At 39.2% G+C, this 18,475-nt stretch overlaps 1 protein-coding gene across 4 annotated transcripts in view; it reads left to right on the forward strand.

Moving 5' to 3' along the window:
• The window catches only part of fmn2a (formin 2a), a 96,200-nt gene that overhangs the window by 5,137 nt on the left and 72,588 nt on the right, over positions 1–18,475 (forward strand). For all 4 annotated transcript variants that reach the window (XR_009064658.1, XM_057848656.1, XM_057848655.1 and 1 more), the window contains exons 3-5: positions 6,237–6,385; positions 12,551–12,694; positions 17,414–18,123. Coding sequence is in view for 3 of the 4 variants with exons in the window: in XM_057848656.1 (XP_057704639.1) it covers positions 6,237–6,385; positions 12,551–12,694; positions 17,414–18,123 (1,003 nt within the window). In the remaining variant the exon portion in view is untranslated. The remainder of the gene's footprint in view (positions 1–6,236; positions 6,386–12,550; positions 12,695–17,413; positions 18,124–18,475) is intronic.

Here is an 18,475-nt window from a genome sequence, read left to right on the forward strand (position 1 = left end):
ACAAAGGCGAGCATGTGACTTTAGAAGGATTTTTTTCACGTACACACCAAAAGAATGCTCCGGTCTGAGAAAGTGTCGCTGTAGTCGGCACACAGACTATAGAAATGCAATAATATATATGATCTTTATTCCGGAATCTCACAGTGGGTCCATAGCACACACACACCAACAAAGAAAAAAAAAAAAAAAAGAATACCGTACATACGGAGACATAATAATAAAGTGACTTGAAAGGAAAAAAAAAAAAAAAAAACAGAACAACAAGGAATGTTTCATTATCAAATAACATTCAGTTTGTAAAGGTTGCTCTGCTTCCAGAGATTCACAAACTCGATTCAGAAACTGCATGTTGCCTTCAATGTCAACACAGTCCCTCATTATGCATTCAATTTAGTGGGTTGCATCTCTGATTGAATACACTTGCTGTATTAATTCCATGCCTGCCAGTGATAGATATAGGTCATAATAACTTTGAAGACTGGCTGTAAACAGTGGCAGTTCTAGGATTTTTCTGAAACGGGCCATGAAGCGGCCACATGTAACCATCAGGGGCCCAAGTGTCGCCGTCATCTTTGTTCGGTGTTTGTTTTGGTCAACAAGCCAATATGCAGATTATCCTGCATGTGACGGTAAATCATCTGAACCAGTAAAGTTTGTAATAATTCGTATTTAATCATACTCTGCATGTCAGGATTGAACAAAAATTTTATTTTTTGAAAATCCATTTTAAACACAAAAAGCATTAATATTTAAAAGCACACAATGTAAGGTTTGCACTTCAATTATTAATGAAATGGCCATAATATTTCAATAGACAGTAATGAAACAAAGGTTTTTTGGAAATGCTTCTAAAACGGATCTGTATGGTTAAACAGATTTCCCAATTTTAAAAAACGGGTTACGCGTTGCAAATTTGTTTCTTTTTTTGCTTCCGTCTTCATCATCAATCACGAGATCAGTTTCCAGTCTTTGATCAGGTTGCTACTGCTCTTTACTTCCCGTAAACTACTACCCCGCCAATTTTGACAAACATTCTTAATTATGTCTACCGCTCAAGCAAAAAAATAAATAATGTCATTGCGAAGCTCAAAGGATTTAGGACAACATGAGAAGCACACACGGATATGTATTCATTTGGCGTGGTTGTGCTATGTTATTTAGCATGTGGATCCTCTGACCGGGGCAAAGATAAAGTCTTTATGCTTGTATATATTTAGACGGTTCTGGAAATAAAAAGGAGGGTGCAATTGAATCATCTTTGCGGATGATGTCAATACATTACCAAATAATATATTGTGTGCTTATACACGGAGAAAAGTAGCCCACCCTCACTTCAGTAATGGTAAAATAAACTAACTTGGATCTTGTATCACGGCTCTTTGAATCGTCATTGCTAAATGTTGGCATTATTTTATTGAAAACATCTTGCATGAAAATTACTAATGAGATAAACCTATTGCAGAGTACAGGGCTCGTCGCTTGCTACTTAAAGTTCTTATCATGCAGGTTTTTTAATATGAAGCGGTATTCTGGCAACCCGAAGGGGGAGGGCATTTTGTGTTTGTCAATATTTCAACTAATATTTTGATCTAATTGCAGTACCATTTTTGGCCATCAATCTTACATTGTGCACCTTTAACATACTCGAGAAACAACAGTATCTCAATCTCTCCCACTTCAGAAAAGAAGGCCAGTGCCCCTATGGCCCCACCCCTAAAACCGCCACTGGCTGTGAAGGACAGTCTGTCAGTGCCATTGATGGTGCTAGAGTGGGCAAATAAGTATTTAGTCAACCACTAATTGTGCAAGTTCTCTCACTTGAAAATATTAGAGAGGTCTGTAATTGTCAACATGGGTAAACCCCAACCATGAGAGACAGAATGTGTGTGTGTGTGTGGGGGGGGGGGGATCACATTGTTTGATTTTTAAAGAATTTATTTGCAAATCATGGTGGAAAATAAGTGTTTGGTTGATACCAAAAGTTCATCTCAATACTTTGTTATGTACCCTTTGCTGGCAATAACGGAGGCCAAACGTTTTCTGTAACTCTTCACAAGCTTTTCACACTCTGTTGGTAGTATTTTGGCCCATTCATCCATGCAGATCTCCTCTGTAACTCTTCACAAGCTTTTCACACTCTGTTTGTAGTATTTTGACCCATTCATCCATGCAGATCTCCTCTAGAGCAGTGATGTTTTGGGGCTGTCGTGGGGCAACAAGGACTTTCAACTCCCTCCTCACCCCGTGGCATCAAAATGATAACAAGAACGGTGAGCAAAAATCCCAGAACCACGGGGGGGACCTAGTGAATGACATACAGAGAGCTGGGACCACAGTAACAAAGGCTACTATCAGTAACATAATGCGCCGTCAGGGACTCAAATCCTGCACTGCCAGACGTGTCCCCCTGCTGAAGAAGGTACACGTCCAGGCCCGTCTGCAGTTCGCTAGAGAGCATTTGGATGATCCAGAAGTGGACTGGGAGAATGTGTTATGGTCAGATGAAACCAAAAAATAACTTTTTGGTAGAAACACAGGTTCTCGTGTTTGGAGGAGAAAAATACTGAATTGCACCATACCCACTGTGAAGCATGGGGGTGGAAACATCATGCTTTGGGGCTGTTTTTTCTGCAAAGGGACCAGGACGACTGATCGGTGTAAAGGAAAGAATAAATGGGGCCATGTATCGAGAGATTTTGAGCGAAAATCTCCTTCCATCAGTAAGGGCATTGAAGATGAGACATGGTTGGGTCTTTCAGCATGGCAATGATCCCAAAAAACACAGCCAGGGCAAAAAAGGAGTGGCTTCGTAAGAAGCATTTCAAGGTCCTGGAGTGGCCTAGCCAGTCTCCAGATCTCAACCCCATAGAAAATCTGTGGAGGGAGTTGAAAGTCGATGTTGCCGAATGACGGCCCCAAAACATCACTGCTGTAGAGGAGATCTGCATTGAGGAATGGGCCAAAATACCAGCAGCAGTGTGTGAAAAGCTTGTGAAGAGTTACAGAAAACGTTTGGCCTCCCTTATTGCCAACAAAAGGTACATAATAAAGTATTGACATTAACTTTTGGTATTGACCAAATACTTATTTTCCACCATGATTTGCAAATAAATTCTTTAAAAATCAAACAATGTGATTTTCTGTTTTTTGTTTTTTTTTTCCACATTCTGTCTCTCATGGTTGAGGTTTACCCATGTTGACAATTACAGGCCTCTCTAATATTTTCAAGTGGGAGAACTTTTAGTGGTTGACTAAATACTTATTTGGCCCACTGTATATGTCCACTCTATTTGTATTGGGAGGCTGATCGCGAATGATCACTGCCAACCTCCCATGAAAATGGATTTGACGTGTAGCACCGTCAATGCAGCCAATGAATTGAATTGAAAATTTTAAATCACACTTGGTGCCTGTTTGCGCAACAAAAAGAATGTTGCTATTGACGACCCATATGTTGGAAATTGTATTGAAGAGGTTATAAACCTTAAGGTCAAGCAGACACACACACATATATATACACATAATTTTAAAGTACTTTTTTAATATATATGTATTATTCTAAATAATAGCTTTAAATTACCATCCTAATCCTAACAGTGCAAGATCATAGGTAAATTGTAGATTGTGATGAGTTCACCTCCAATAAAATAAATAAATAAATAAAAATAATGGATTTTGTTTTTAAACTGTGCCATCAAAACTCGCCTTTATTTTGTGGCTTTGCTAATTTGGCACGTACTGTATACACGAGTGACACTCATTGACAAAATAGTCCCCTTCCCATGTACTTTTCTTTTTTTTTTCTAGGGAGAAAACCTTTTTGTCACACAGCTCACACTGAATTTTACAATACTGTAGGTTATTATGTAACTGTTTAAAAAAAAAAAAAGAAAATGTATATATATATATATATGTCGGAAAACACAGACAAGACTGAAAAAGCAGTTTCTGCTCTTGCACTCCTCTTTAAAAGAAACTGCTGTATTTTAAGCTAAAACAACATTTGTGTTTGATAGAACAATATGTCTATATGCTGCCATAGCAGATTCATGGCACATTAAGCCCCCCAAACTATTTTTAATTTGTCCGTTTTACCCTGAAAACCCCCGTTGAGACGTCGCGCAACCGCTTTTGTTTCAACCCAGCCATAAAACAAAGGTAATTAATTATATTTGTTATTCAAAATGTCTGTCGTTTTTAGCTTAGAATCCTTCATTGATGTCTCATATTTCGTTTTTTAAAAAAAAGAAACAACTTTAAAAAATTATTCACTCACATATTTTAAACTTTTGAACAAATTATGCCACAATGAAAAAAAGGCGTCTGTAAAAAAGTCACGGATATCTACCTCATAACTATCGCTTAATTGTATTTTTTTTGTACTGTCGCATTTTCTTCGATATGTTAGATCAGGGGTGGGCAAACTATTCCACAAAGGGCCGCAGTGGGTGCAGGTTTTTGTTGCAACCCATTAAGAGGACACCTTTTCACCAATCTGAGGTCCAATCAGTCGATTGCAGTCAGGTGCTTCTCATTTCTGCTGAAACTGCATTGGTTAAACTATCTGTGCTGGGTCAGTTGGAACAAAGACCAGGACCCACTGCGGCCCTCGAGGACCGGTTTGCCCACCCCTGCGTTAGATGATAAATAATTTATCCCCCCCCCAAAAATTGAAAAAAACGTTTAAAAGGGTAAATATATGAAAAGAAAATCTCGACCACTCCTTGATGTCTGCGATTTCTACGTCGCGACCCTTGTTATATTACCATGTTTCACCCATAAAATTAAAAAAAAATCCAGCTGTGGCCATTCGCAGCTGTGTCTTGACACTCAGTGATAGATGTTAAATGGAGTTTTTGGATTGAAACAAAGTAGGTACACAATAATATCTCGTTAAAGTCATGGCGTCTGTAATTCTGTTCTCGCGTGCTCTCACCTCCAGATAGGGTTTTGCTGTTTAAAAAATACATTTTTAAAAAAAAATGACCTCTTGCTCAAAATTTTTCTTCCCCCAGAAAATTGAGATTTTAAGCTTTCCAATGATGTATCACACATGCATATCGGGCAATTTTGAAAGTTAGCTAAATTGGGGGTCTCAGAGCGGAACTTAAAGTCACCTGAGTGTTTTCCGCCATATATATACGTATATATATATATATATATCTTTAATTACCCTGTGAATTTTATCCTAATGCCAAATTATCTTGTTATGAGAATACAATTGCAAGGAATTCTGTGTTATGATTAGAAGTGAAGGCCAAGTGAAACAGTTGAGGTTCTCTATTTAGTGTATCATCATAAGGTCTGTCTATTAAAACAATGCCACCTTGTTCCCCCTGTGACGCATTAGATGAGCTCAGCTGCTCTCCACTGTCTATGCCCTACAACAAGTGACAACATGGTTACATAGACATGCACAGATTCACCCATAATGCACCACTGGGACGCTAAACCAAAGTGACAGTTTATCTGTGTGATAAATATGAGTAATGACGTGACATCATTTCACATTTCATCAGATGGCACCAAACAAAGAGGTGAATTATCATTACAAACAGTTGTGTTAGTAGCATTTAGGACTACTCTATCAAGAGAATTCAGACAGTGAGTGAGTGTGTGGTGATTCGGCATTCACTCCCTCCACTGCATGCGATGCTGCAGAGTTTGTGTAGTTTTCCAGCTAGGTCACACGCAGCCCTGAGGACTGATGACGTTTAAGGGGAAGGAGAAACAAAACTACTTACTCACAAGGAACAATTGCCAATCTTCTATTTAGTTTGTTAAACATTATCTTGAATAGGCCCCACGTTTTCGGCCTTAGTTGAATTATTTAAAAAAATGTGAAAGAAATTGTTGCCGACTATATATTTGATTTAGAATTGAGCGATTTTTTTGTTGCCGTATCTCAATTTTCAAATATACGATGTGACATTACATGCATTGATTATAAGCCTTCAAAAACGGCTCCTTTAACAAAGCAGATGCAATTCTAAATTACAAGAAAGTCTACATACCCATGCTCAAAAGCAAAGCTGAATCATGAAGCTGCATCATTAACATCTTCACATCATCTGACAGGAGTTTGCACGAAAGCGTTTCATTATCACATCCGGAAGTGTTACATTTATTTTAAACAATGAAATTTAACACATCCTCCAATGTGTGCATTCTGTGTCTAAATCTCTGCTTCTTTCCCATCCTGGTATGTGATGTCACTAATGGAAGCATGTCTTCAGGGCGCACACTGCTGGACAGGCTGTGTATGAACCAAGAGGTTGACTCATCAGAGGAAGAGGCCAAGCAAATGTGCCAGCGAATGTTGACACAGGGTTTGCTGCACCCTTTCAGCGACAACGGTGGGGATCGTCACGGCAGTGCGTTTAACGTAAGCCCACACACATTCAACATTAATTATCCGTGGAGCTCATTTCGAGGGTCGCGGCATACTGGAGTTATATCCCAGCCGACTTTGGTATAAAGTGGGTAACATCCTACATTGGTTGCCAGCCAATCACAGGACACAAAGAGACTAAATATATTGAACAAAATTCAATAAAGGTAGCACAAAACCGTAATGCTCACCATTATATTTTCTATAGCGGAAGGCCAAGTTGGGGTCAAGAACCGCATTGCCTAAAGGACTTGTCATTTGTACGGATACAGTACTAAATAGTGGGGAATTACTATATAATAGTACAGACACATTATGGTTCTAACTGCAATAACATTCTTGTTCCTCTGTACTTATGACGTGCCATGTCAAAGCTGTCAAGCATATAGCCAAAAATTCCAATTGTGAAAGCTTGTCACAAAAATGCAAAACAATGTTCTTTTATTAAGTTAATGTTCATTCTGAGAAGAGGGAAACATTACAGGTCACTTTTTTTTTCAAGCTTGCTAACAATTTAATTGAGTAAAAAATCTAAAGATGACGACAAATGGGAAAAAAATACACACTATTATGTTGTTGTTGAATTTTTTTCTAGCTTGGAAGCCAAAAATGTTTGTTTTGTTGGCTGGGACAATGCAGTGGTATGAGAAAGTATCTCAACCTTATGGAATTTCTCATATTTATGCATAAAATCACAATCAAAAGTGATCTGATCTTTGTCAAAATCACATGAAAATTCAGTGTCTGCTTTAACTAAAACCACCCAAACATTTATAGGTATTTATATTTCAATGAGGATAGCATGCAAACAATGACAGAAATGGGAAAATAAGTATGTGAACCCTCTGCCATAGGAGACGAGAAGAAGAGCAAATTAAACAATTTTTTACCAAACATTTTAATTCAGGTGTGTGCCTAATCAATAATGAATGGTTTAAAGCTGTCCTGCCCACTATAAAACCCACACCTGGTAAGAAATGTCTTAATGAGAAGCATTGTCTGATGTGCATCATGGCTCGGTCAAAAGAGCTGTCTGAAGACCTGAGATCAAGGATTGTTGATTTATATAAAGCTGGGAAAAGATACAAAACCATCTCTAAAAGTCTGGATGTTCATCAATCGACAGCCAGAGAAGTTTTCTACAAATGGAGAGAGTTTGGCACTCTTGCTTCTCTCCCAAGGAGTGACCGTCCGCCAAAGATGACGCCAAGAGTCCAGCGCAGAATACTCTGAGAGGTAAAAGAGAACCCTGGAGTGTCTGCTAAAGACTTACAGAAATCACTGGCACAGTCCAATATCTCTGTGCACATATCAACTATATGTAAAACTATGGCCAAGAATGGTGTTCATGGACTCCACGGAGGAAGCCTCTGCTGCCTTAAAAAAAAACAAAAAACAGGTTGCTCGTTTAATGTTCACAAAAAGGCCCTTGGCCACTACAAATAAGTTTTGGCTAAATATTTCGTGGAATGATGAAACCAAAGTTTAATTGTTAGGGAGTAACTCACAACATCATGTGTGGGGGAAAAATGGAACAGCTCACCAACATCAACATCACATCCCCAGTGTGAAGCATGGTGGAGGGAGCATCATGATTTGGGGCTGTTTTGCTGCCTCAGGGACTGGACAACTTGCAATCATTAATTGAAGAATGAATTCAAAGGTTTATCAGGATGTTTTGCAGGAAAACCCGAGGCCGTCTGTCAGACAGTTGAAGCTAAAAAGAGGATGGATACTGCAACAACACAATGTTCCAAAACACAGAAGTAAATCAACTTCAGAATGGTTTCAGAAGAACGAATTACACGTTCTGGAGTGGCCGAGTCAAAGTACAGACTTGAACCCCTTTGAGACGCTGTGGCATGACCTAAAGACCATGATCCATGCCAGACATCCCAGTAATCTGACTGAACTACAGCAGTTTTGTCGAGAAGAATGGGCCAAGATTAGTCCCGATCCATGTGCCAGACGGATCTGCAGCTACAGGAAGTGTCTGGTTGAAGTCATTGCTGCCAAATGGAGGGCCACAAAATATTAAATGTGATGGTTCACTAATTTTTTCCCCCTCTTGTGTCATTGTTTGCATACTATCCTCATTAAAATATGAAAACCTATAAATGTCTGGGTGGTTTTATTTAATGCACTGTTTTTTCATCTGTGTGATTTTGAAAAAGATCAGATCACATTTGATGGTGATTTTATGCAGAAATGTGAGAAATTACAAAAGGTTCAAATACTTTTTCATATCACTATATACCATATTGGCCCGAATATAAGACAGTTTACATTTTAACCAGCCTATTATGCAAAGTAGAAAGTATGAAATTAAAACTAAAAATGAGTCCTCTATTTTAGATACACGAGTAAAGCTAGGGTACCTGAAATAAAATGTGTAAATGCATTAGCAGAGTATATTTTGTTACTTAAACCTGGGACTGTATGCCAATCAAGGGCAGGACGAATATAGTGAAATAACCATTGACAATGGCATTAAAACCCAGAGACAGTTTTCAATACAATGAATGTTTTGGTACCACGTTATCAGGAAAAACAGAGTATTGGGGAAAGAAAATCCACAAGCATTTTATACGCACAAAATCAAAATACAGGACTGCATTTTCCATCCTTCTCGCCTTTTTATATACTAGTATATTATCGAGCAGTGATCCAACATGTTCCGACTGCTGTTGTCTGTGCAAAATGTCACAAGCTTGCTCTAAGCAATGTTCTGTATGTACGTCATACAATACAGTATATTTTCTGTTTTGAGTTTAAACTGGTTTTAAACATGTTGTACATTTTTTATGTCATCTTTTTCAGTGCTGTTTAGTATGCATCTTGTTCAAGAAGGATATTGTTCTTGTACAAAAGTCCATCCTGAACACGTACATCCATATTTACCTCCTTTCCGCGCATGACTGGATTAAAGAGTCTCCGACACCCACTCACACGGTCACAATCAGTGATGCTCGCGTGGACCATCTGCTGACCGCGTTATGTAACCGTTCCACGTGCCTCCATCCAGCTCAGCTAGCCTGTTTTTCTCATGCAAAAAAAAAAAAAAAAAAAAAAAGGCAGTCTGAGGTTTGGGCAAGCACAGTGCTTCATTATTCAATTAGTCAGCTTTTCCATAAATAACCAGAGGCAGAATGTATTTTTTTTCTCTCTCTCTTTGTACAAACATACTGTACATGCTGGCAATAAGACCAAGGCTTTGCATTCATGTGATGGCCATAAAGGGAAGGAAAAATAACATGTAACTCATTCACTGCCATTGATGACTAAAAGCATCCAGTTAATTTGAACTGGGAGTGTTGGCAGTGAATGGTCACTGCAAGCCCTACCAGTTCAAATGGATTGGATTTTTAGCGTTGTCAATGGCAACAAATGAGTTAATTGTATTTCAGTGATGTAAACTACATAAGTAACTAATTAGCTTCAATGACACTTTAGACTTGAGCTGTGCCTTTTGTGAAAATGAATTGAAGCAACAAAGAAAAAAAAAACAATTGAATCCTATTTTCTCTTTATTTATGCCAGAAAATAAACCAATTTAACCAATTTTTTAAAATTATTTCTTTCTCCCAAGAGTCAAATCACTCAATCCAAATACAGCAAGGTTTACTTATAATTTGATTTCATTTGATATTTTATCTTAAATAACAAGCGCATCCCCTGAAGGTACAGTGATCGATACTGTATGCGATGAACATTGCCATTTATGAGGGTGAAAGGTTATGTGTTGAGTGTCAAACTCCAGGGGCCAGATACGGCCCACTATATTATTTTATGTGCCCTACAAAAGGAAATCATGTCTAATTCACGGTTCATATTTATCAATAATGTTGTATACTGATATTTTCTTGCTACAGTTTTTCATGATATAAGATTTCAATTGGTGAAGAATATAACAATGTCAAATGCAGATTATGCAGGGTCAATTGTGTATACAGTATACAGTGGGACAAATAAGTATTTAGTCAACCACCAATTGTGCAAGTTGTCCTCCTTGAAAAGATTAGAGAAGCCTGTAATTGTCAACATGGGTAAACCTCAACCATGAGAGACAATGTGGAAAGAAAAAAAAACAGAAAATCACATTGTTTGATTTTTAAAGAATTTATTTCCAAATTGGAGTGGAAACGAAGTATTTGGTCACCTACAAACAAGCAAGATTTCTGGCTGTCAAAGAGGTCTAACTTCTTCTAACAAGGTCTAACAAGGCTCCACTCGTTACCTATGGCACCTGTTTTAACTCATTATCGGTATAAAAGACACCTGTCCACAACTTCAGTCAGTCACACTCCAAACTCCACTATGGCCAAGACCAAAGAGCTGTCGAAGGACACCAGAGACAAAATTGTAGACCTGCACCAGGCAGGGAAGACTGAATCTGCAATAGGTAAAACGCTTGGTTTAAAGAAATCAACTGTGGAAGCAATTATGAGAAAATGGAAGACATACAAGACCACTGATAATCTCCCTTGATCTGGGGCTCCATGCAAGATCTCACCCCGTGGGGTCAAAATGATAACAAGAACGGTGAACAAAAATCCCAGAACCCCACGGGGGGACCTGGTGAATGACCTACAGAGAGCTAGGACCACAGTAACAAAGGCTACTATCAGTAACACAATGCGCCGCCAGGGACTCAAATCCTGCACTGCCAGACATGTCCCCCTGCTGAAGAAAGTACACGTCCAGGCCCCTCTGCGGTTCGCTAGAGAGCATTTGGATGATCCAGAAGAGGACTGGGAGAATGTGTTATGGTCAGATGAAACCAAAATGGAACTTTTTGGTAGAAAAACAGGTTCTCGTGTTTGGAGGAGAAAGAATACTGAATTGCATCCGAAGAACACCATACCCACCGTGAAGCACGGGGGTGGAAACATCATGCTTTGGGGCTGTTTTTCTGCAAAGTGACCAGGATGACTGATCTTTGTAAAGGAAAGAATGAAAGGGGTCATGTATCGAGAGATTTTGAGCGAAAATCTCCATCCATCAGCAAGGGCATTGAAGATGAGACGTGGCTGGGTCTTTCAGCATGGCAATGATCCCAAACACACAGCCAGGGCAAAAAAGGAGTGGCTTCGTAAGAAGCATTTCAAGGTCCTGACTCCTGGGGTGGCCTAAGCAGTGTCCAGATCTCAACCCCATAGAAAGTCTGTGGAGGAAGTTGAAAGTCTGTGTTGCCCAACGACAGCCCCAAAACATCACCGCTCTAGAAGAGATCTGCATGGAGGAATGGGCCAAAATACCAGCAGCAGTGTGAAAAGCCTGTAAAGAGTTACAGAAAACGTTTGGCTTCCGTTATTGCCAACAAAGGGTACAAAACAAAGTATTGAGATGAACTTTTGGTATTGACCAAATACTTATTTTCCACCATGATTTGCAAATAAATTCTTTGAAAATCAAACAATGTTTTTTTTTTTTTTTTTTTTTTCCCCACATTCTGTCTCTCATGGTTGAGGTTTACCCATGTTGACAACTACAGGCCTCTCTAATATTTTCAAGTGGGAGAACTCACACAATTAGTGGTTGACTAAATACTTATTTGCCCCACTGTATGTAACATAAAGGCCCTGTGAGAAAAATCACGATTACAATGCTGGCTGTGGCCGAAATGAGTTTGACAACCCTGGCCTATGCTGTGCCTCTTAACTAAAGTCAGCTGGGATAGTCTCCAGTTTTCCTTGTGACCCTGAACAGAATACATTCATGGCAAGTTAATGGACTCATGCAACCTTCCAAAGGGAGCAAAAAGGGGGCAGCCCAGTGGACCTAGTGGTTGACATGTGGGCATGATCTCCGCATGCTCGTGCAGGTTTTGATATTCCAAAAACTTACATGTAAAGTTCATAGAAGTAGTTGTAGTTTTGAATGTACTCTACCCAGCACTTGACTGGAAACCAGTCTGGGACAGAAACTGCTTCAGTTCACTAAATAGTGAACATAATTTATTCTCTGCCATTTACGGTGATAGATTTCCATTCCAGCCACCAGTTTGGATGTCACTGGCAGAGATTATCTTTATGAGTATAATTACCATTGGAAATGGGTGTACAGTATAGGAAGAGAAAGTGCAGGTGTAATCTTTGGCAAGGAAGACTACTTTTAGTATGCAACCTTACGCTCCCATTGTGTCTCATTTGCATTCAGGGGGAGCAGCTGTACACCTGGGCAACTGTGGGACTGCCGGTGTCCTCACACCTGTGGGAACTCTATGGTGGGAGAACACCAACCAGAGTGCAGAGTTCTAAATCACCTTTGAAGGCCAAGTCAGCAGTACCGTCTCACCCCCAGGTTGGTAGCTTTAATGGGTGCTGCATGTGGGAGTGAGGTTTATACCCTTTCATGCACCAGTTTAGATTTTTATTTTATTTATGTGTTCATTTATTTATTGTATAAAAGTAATTTGACTCATTGGCTGCCATTGAAAGTGCTAGATGTCAATCCGTTTTGACTGGGACTCACAGACTAGTGTAGTCAGTGGCACTAAAACAATGACATTTACAGTCAGTCTTCCCGGTTTAAATATATTTTGTGTCTTATCACCATCAATGGCATGCAAAAGAGTGAAATACTATGGATGGGGAGGCGGAGTGATATTCGTGGGTCTAACTTTCGAGTGTTACTTAGGCCGTAATCGGTGTATATTTCTGTTTTAATTTAATTTTGTTTTTATTAAGATTGACAAAATGTAATATTCATAATTATAAAAAAAAAACCTGACTAATATTTGGAATAAAACGCTTGTATATATTAAGTGACTAAAAATAGTCTTATGTTAAAAAAAAAAAAAAAAAAAAAAGTCATTTGCTCGTTAAAGGGTGAAAGGTCTTAACCCTTAAAGACCTGCAACATGAAGCAATTATCAGAGAATCACAAAATTTGAAAAATAAGGTCCTAATGAAACCTTTTTTTCAAATTTGTAAAAAGAAATGTCAAAATGAATATGTGTAATAAGTAGGGCTGTCAAACGATTAAAAATTTTAATCGAGTTAATTACAGCTTAAAAATTAATTAATCGTAATTAATCGCAATTAATCGCAATTCAAACCATGTATAGAATATGCCATATTTTTCTGTGAATTATATATATATTCTGTAAAATAAATTGTTGGAATGGAAAGATAAGACACAAGATGGATATATACATTCAAAATACGGTACATAAGGACTGTAGTGGGCATTTCACTCCACTGTCATTTAAATCTGTCTATGCTGTCCTCACTCCGAAGCGTCTACTTTTTCCAAAGCTAGACAGCTAGTGAACGACGCCTTAATAATCAGACTTCTTCCTTTTTCATCTGATTTATTAATAAAATGGCCTCAAACCATTGTCCTCTTTAGACCATCGTAAAACTAAAAAAAAAAAAAAAAGTACACAAGCATTGCATTAGCAACAACGTTAGCTTAGCACGCTATACAGGTTAACTAAACAAACAAAAAGCGTCTCATACAAAAAATATAACATTTCGCTTATTAACACAACAACACAACAACCTTATTACAACAACCATACTTACTGACAAATCTTGTCCAAGGATCATATAAGCACAACAGAGACGTCTTGCAGCCATATTGAACTGGCAAGAAAAGAATAAACCATGTCGCAAAGCGACCACAAGAGTTCACTGTTAGACAGCACAGAAAGCCTTGCTGTAAAACTTACCAAAAGGCAGAATACTGTCTGAGCGGGACATGTGCGTTAATTGCGTCAAATATTTTAACGTGATTAATTAAAAAAATTAATTACCGCTCGTTAACGCGTTAATTTTGACAGCCCTAGTAATAAGCGCTCTAATATCTATAACCCTATCTAAATCCTGTTTTTTTTTTTTTTTTTTCTCATGGAACCTGGAGATGCATGTGCTCACTTGCATGCATTTTTTTTTTTTTTTTTTCCAAAAAGAAATGTCAAAATTCTGAATTACTCTCAAAATCATGAAATTTTAGGTGTATCAAATGTGATACATTTGGCAATAAAGGGTTAAGGGGCAACTTTTTAATATCTGCCCAATGTAGTAACAACTGTCCCTGAAAGGGTTATAGGCCTATGGCTGACAGGGATGAAGAAAAATATATTAAAATTCCTAGTTTGCATTTATTTTAAGGCCCAAAATGGCAGCATCTACAGTCGTGTAATTGTGCTTGCAGTATAAAAATCCACAAGCTGCCACCAGAGGTCAGGCTTGACTCATTTGATTAAGCATGGGGGGTACCTCTTGTTTAATACTAAGCACAAATAAATAAGCGGATGGCTGAGCATTTTCTCTGAAATTCCACTACGTGACCACAAGTTGAAAATGTGTTGTGGTGCTAGTGGTCCCCCTGCCCCCTCGTCTTATTTGTGGCCCAGCGAGACTCACTGTCTCTGGGGTCAAATCTCTCGCTATCCCACTTATCCAGGCTGGAGCCGTAAGGTCTGATAAGTCTAGACATTGCTGACTTTGTTAACCTACATGTAGCTTAGCTGGCTCTTTTTATTTGGGTATATAGAAATGAAATGTACCATAATATATGTTATATAAGGTTCCTTAATATATGAAGTGCAGCAATGGAAACTCCAAGCTCTTTTGTGTTGTTTTGTCTCATGAGTCCCATCTCAAACATATGAGACCACGTCTTATTGTAAGCATCATGTAACATCTGCCCTAAATGAACAGTGCAGTAATTACCTAATCATATTTTATCTTTGTGTAACAGTTACGCCATTTTGCATGGTTGAAGTGCTACTTAAATATCATTGTATATATTTTCAAATGTATGACAAATGATTGAACATGATTGAATTGAACACACAATACAAATTGGTATTAAAGGATTTCTTGAAGTGTTTTTTTTTTTTTTTTTTTTTTTTTTTGTCATTGTTTAATTTTGCATTTCATTAGTGATTCCCTACCTCCAGACAGTGACATGTGGCAAAGGAACTTTAATTGTACTTAACCTTTAGATGCATAAGTGGGTCAAAACAGACCCGGTGAGGTTGTTTTCTTGAAATATCTTCGGAATGAAAAATTGTTATCAATTCATGTTCCAAGTATTCCTCAAAAAACATGTTTTTGATATAATGCCATTCAAATTTTTTATGAACTTTTTATACATTTGAAGAAATTGTCATTTTTGTATTACTACCCTAAGCTTCCACAAGTGGGTCAAAAATGACCCACATGCATTTTCTATGGAATCCAATGGGAATCTTTCATTCTTATAAACTTTGGCTGTCAGGAATAAATTTACCATGGACCACACAGACTAGGTATGTAAGAAGTGACATCCCTTAAGAAGATTATTTTCACAGCAAGAGCAGATACGTGTACTGTAAGTATTATGTCCATATAGTATTTTGTGTGTGTGTGTCTTTCATGACTCTTTATTATTATTTATCAACAAATTAACCTACTTCAAAACTAGCTAGCTAACTAAGGCTAGGTTCATACCGCAGGTCCTAATGCAAAATTCTGATTTTGTTGTTGTTGTCATATCTGTTTTTTTTTTTTTGCCGTACCCGTTCAGACTGCCTTTGTCCATTGAGCCTGTTCAAGTATCACACATGTGCTCTAATTCACAGTACAGTACGAGATGCGCTGAGCAAGGAGCAAAGAGAAAACCGAGCATTGTCAGGCTTATTCTCAACTCATTTTATTTTTTTTCATGATTGTTGTCAAGCCCACTCCTTCCCCAAAAGCCGCATTCAACCTAGGCGCTAACGCTAATGCACAGCTGCACCGCAACCGTAGCACCCTGTCTCTCTCGCTCTTTGCTGATGTCAATTACTGCATGAATTCCAATTTGGGGGACTTGACAGTTCGGACCGCAGCCACATTCTGGAAAAATGTGGCTCGGAGGGGATTTTAACCACATACGAAAGTGACCTGGATTGAATTTGAAAATGGTCCACTTTTATGCGACTTTTCCCGTTCAGTCGGGCCGTAAAAACACGAAAAAATCGGATTTGTGCTAGATTTACAGCTGAAATGGTCCTACAGATGTTGGATGATGGAGAGGCAGTGACGGGGTTGGACTCAAGTGTCCGAAATTTCTGATGATGAGGACCCAGACTATTGTCCAGGTGGCAGTTGTCCACCTGGAAATCCAACTGCACAGGATCAATCTGACTCATAAGATTCCACTTATGTGTCCTCTGAAGAAGAAAGTGTCCAAATCATGGCCAACAGAATGAGTTGGTAGGGCTCTTACTAGAGAATTACCTCCCACCCAGGGCAGAACACAGAGCCACAATATCCTCAGAAAAGGGCTTAGCACCGCTGTCTCACGAAAAAGATGCATGGGAGCTCTTAATTATTGATGATAAAATACAAGGAAGGATGAAGTCTATTGCTGTTCTGTTTTTTGTTTGTTTGTTTGTTTGTTTGTTTGTTTTTTTCAAAAAATGTTAACTGAATCAAAGATATTTCAAGCATGAAATCATTGTTTTGTGGCTCTAAATATCATACTAATTAATATACAAGTGACTATTCTTAACCAAAATGGCATAAAAACACATTGGTTCTAATATGGGTCATTTTTGACCCATTTATGGAAGAGTGTAGGGTCCAGTAACTTGTGCATCTAAGGGTTAAATGGTCTTAAATATTTAGTCATTTAGGACCAATGATCTTTATTCATCCTTCATTGCCAGTGACGTACAGTGACATAAATAATAAATGCTCTTCAAACAGTTTGCTGAATATATATAATTATATGTGGTGGCTTTTCGTACAATTTAGTTGAACTTCAATTTAGGATACACAGCCCCAAAGAAAATGCCCCCCCTCCCCACCTTTTCACTCTGGAAGAAAGCCAAGAAAGGAACTCCAGGTGCCTGCCTGCATGTGTTGCCTATATCAAAACCTGCTAATGGGCAAAATGGTTTTTATTTCAGTACTGTAATATATGCTTTATGACTATAGCTACCTGCACTCCAAGGTTGGGAATCACTGGTTGAGTGGTCTAGTGTTGAGTATTGTACTGTATAGTATGTGTGGAAACAACATCTTTTGCTTTGTACACTTACAGACACAGCTCAGCAGAGTAAAGTCATGTCAGTCTTCCTCTGAGGATGAAGGCGGTCTAATATCTCAGCTAGAGAAGACCATTCTTGACCTTCGTGTGAAGATGGCCGTGCTGCAGAGCCAGCAGGTTTCCTCAGCAAAGGCAAACGATTGTGAAAGTAGGAGCCAGGAGGCGTTTGTTCAGACCTCGCCTCTAGGAGATGGAATTAAGTTGGATGTGACCACTGGCCTCCCCAAAACAGAGGGGGCCTTTGTATGCACATGCCAGCAAAACAAGACAATCCCACCTCCTCCTCCACCACCACCTTTACCTGGACTTGGATCATGTCCACCTCCTCCACCACCACCTTTACCTGGACTTGGATCCTGTCCTCCACCTTTACCTGGACCTGGATCTTGCCCCCCTCCTCCACCTCCACCACCTTTACCCGGGTTTGGATCCTGTCCGCCACCTCCACCACTACCTGGTATTTTAGCTCCACCTCCACCTCCTCCTCCTCCCCCAGGTATGGGCCCTCCACCGCCACCCCCACCTCCCGGAATGGGCCCACCACCTCCACCCCTGCCTCCAGGACTTGGTGCCCCACTTCCACCACCGCCGGGCCCTGGATTCTCCAAGATGATCCAGGAAGCTGCCCCTGCCAAAGCCGTGATTGAGCCCCCCAAGCCCATGAAGCCCCTCTACTGGACACGCATTCAGCTGCATGCTAAAAAGTAAGAACATGAACATAACGCTGACACTGAGTTACTCTCCACGCAGGAGAAAGGAAACCTGTACAATTAAGATAAAGATCTACTACATGCTGTGAGGCCATGGAGAGGTTAAACCTTGCGGGAAATGGACGTGATACAGTCCAGACACTGTGATCCCAAATCAATTAGCAAGCATTACAGTTTGATTCCTAAATACAGTACGCTGCTTAATTCCCAATGAATTGGCAGAGAGTGGTTCATAACTGGTGGTCAATTGGTTAGCATGAACCACACAATCTGTGACCAAGACGAGAACTCACTAAGACCAAAATAAAAGCCAGACTTTGGGGAATTGATGCCTGAGAAAAGACAA

This window comes from Corythoichthys intestinalis, chromosome 10 (genome assembly GCF_030265065.1).
Source record: "Corythoichthys intestinalis isolate RoL2023-P3 chromosome 10, ASM3026506v1, whole genome shotgun sequence".
Taxonomy (NCBI): Eukaryota; Metazoa; Chordata; class Actinopteri; order Syngnathiformes; family Syngnathidae; genus Corythoichthys; species Corythoichthys intestinalis.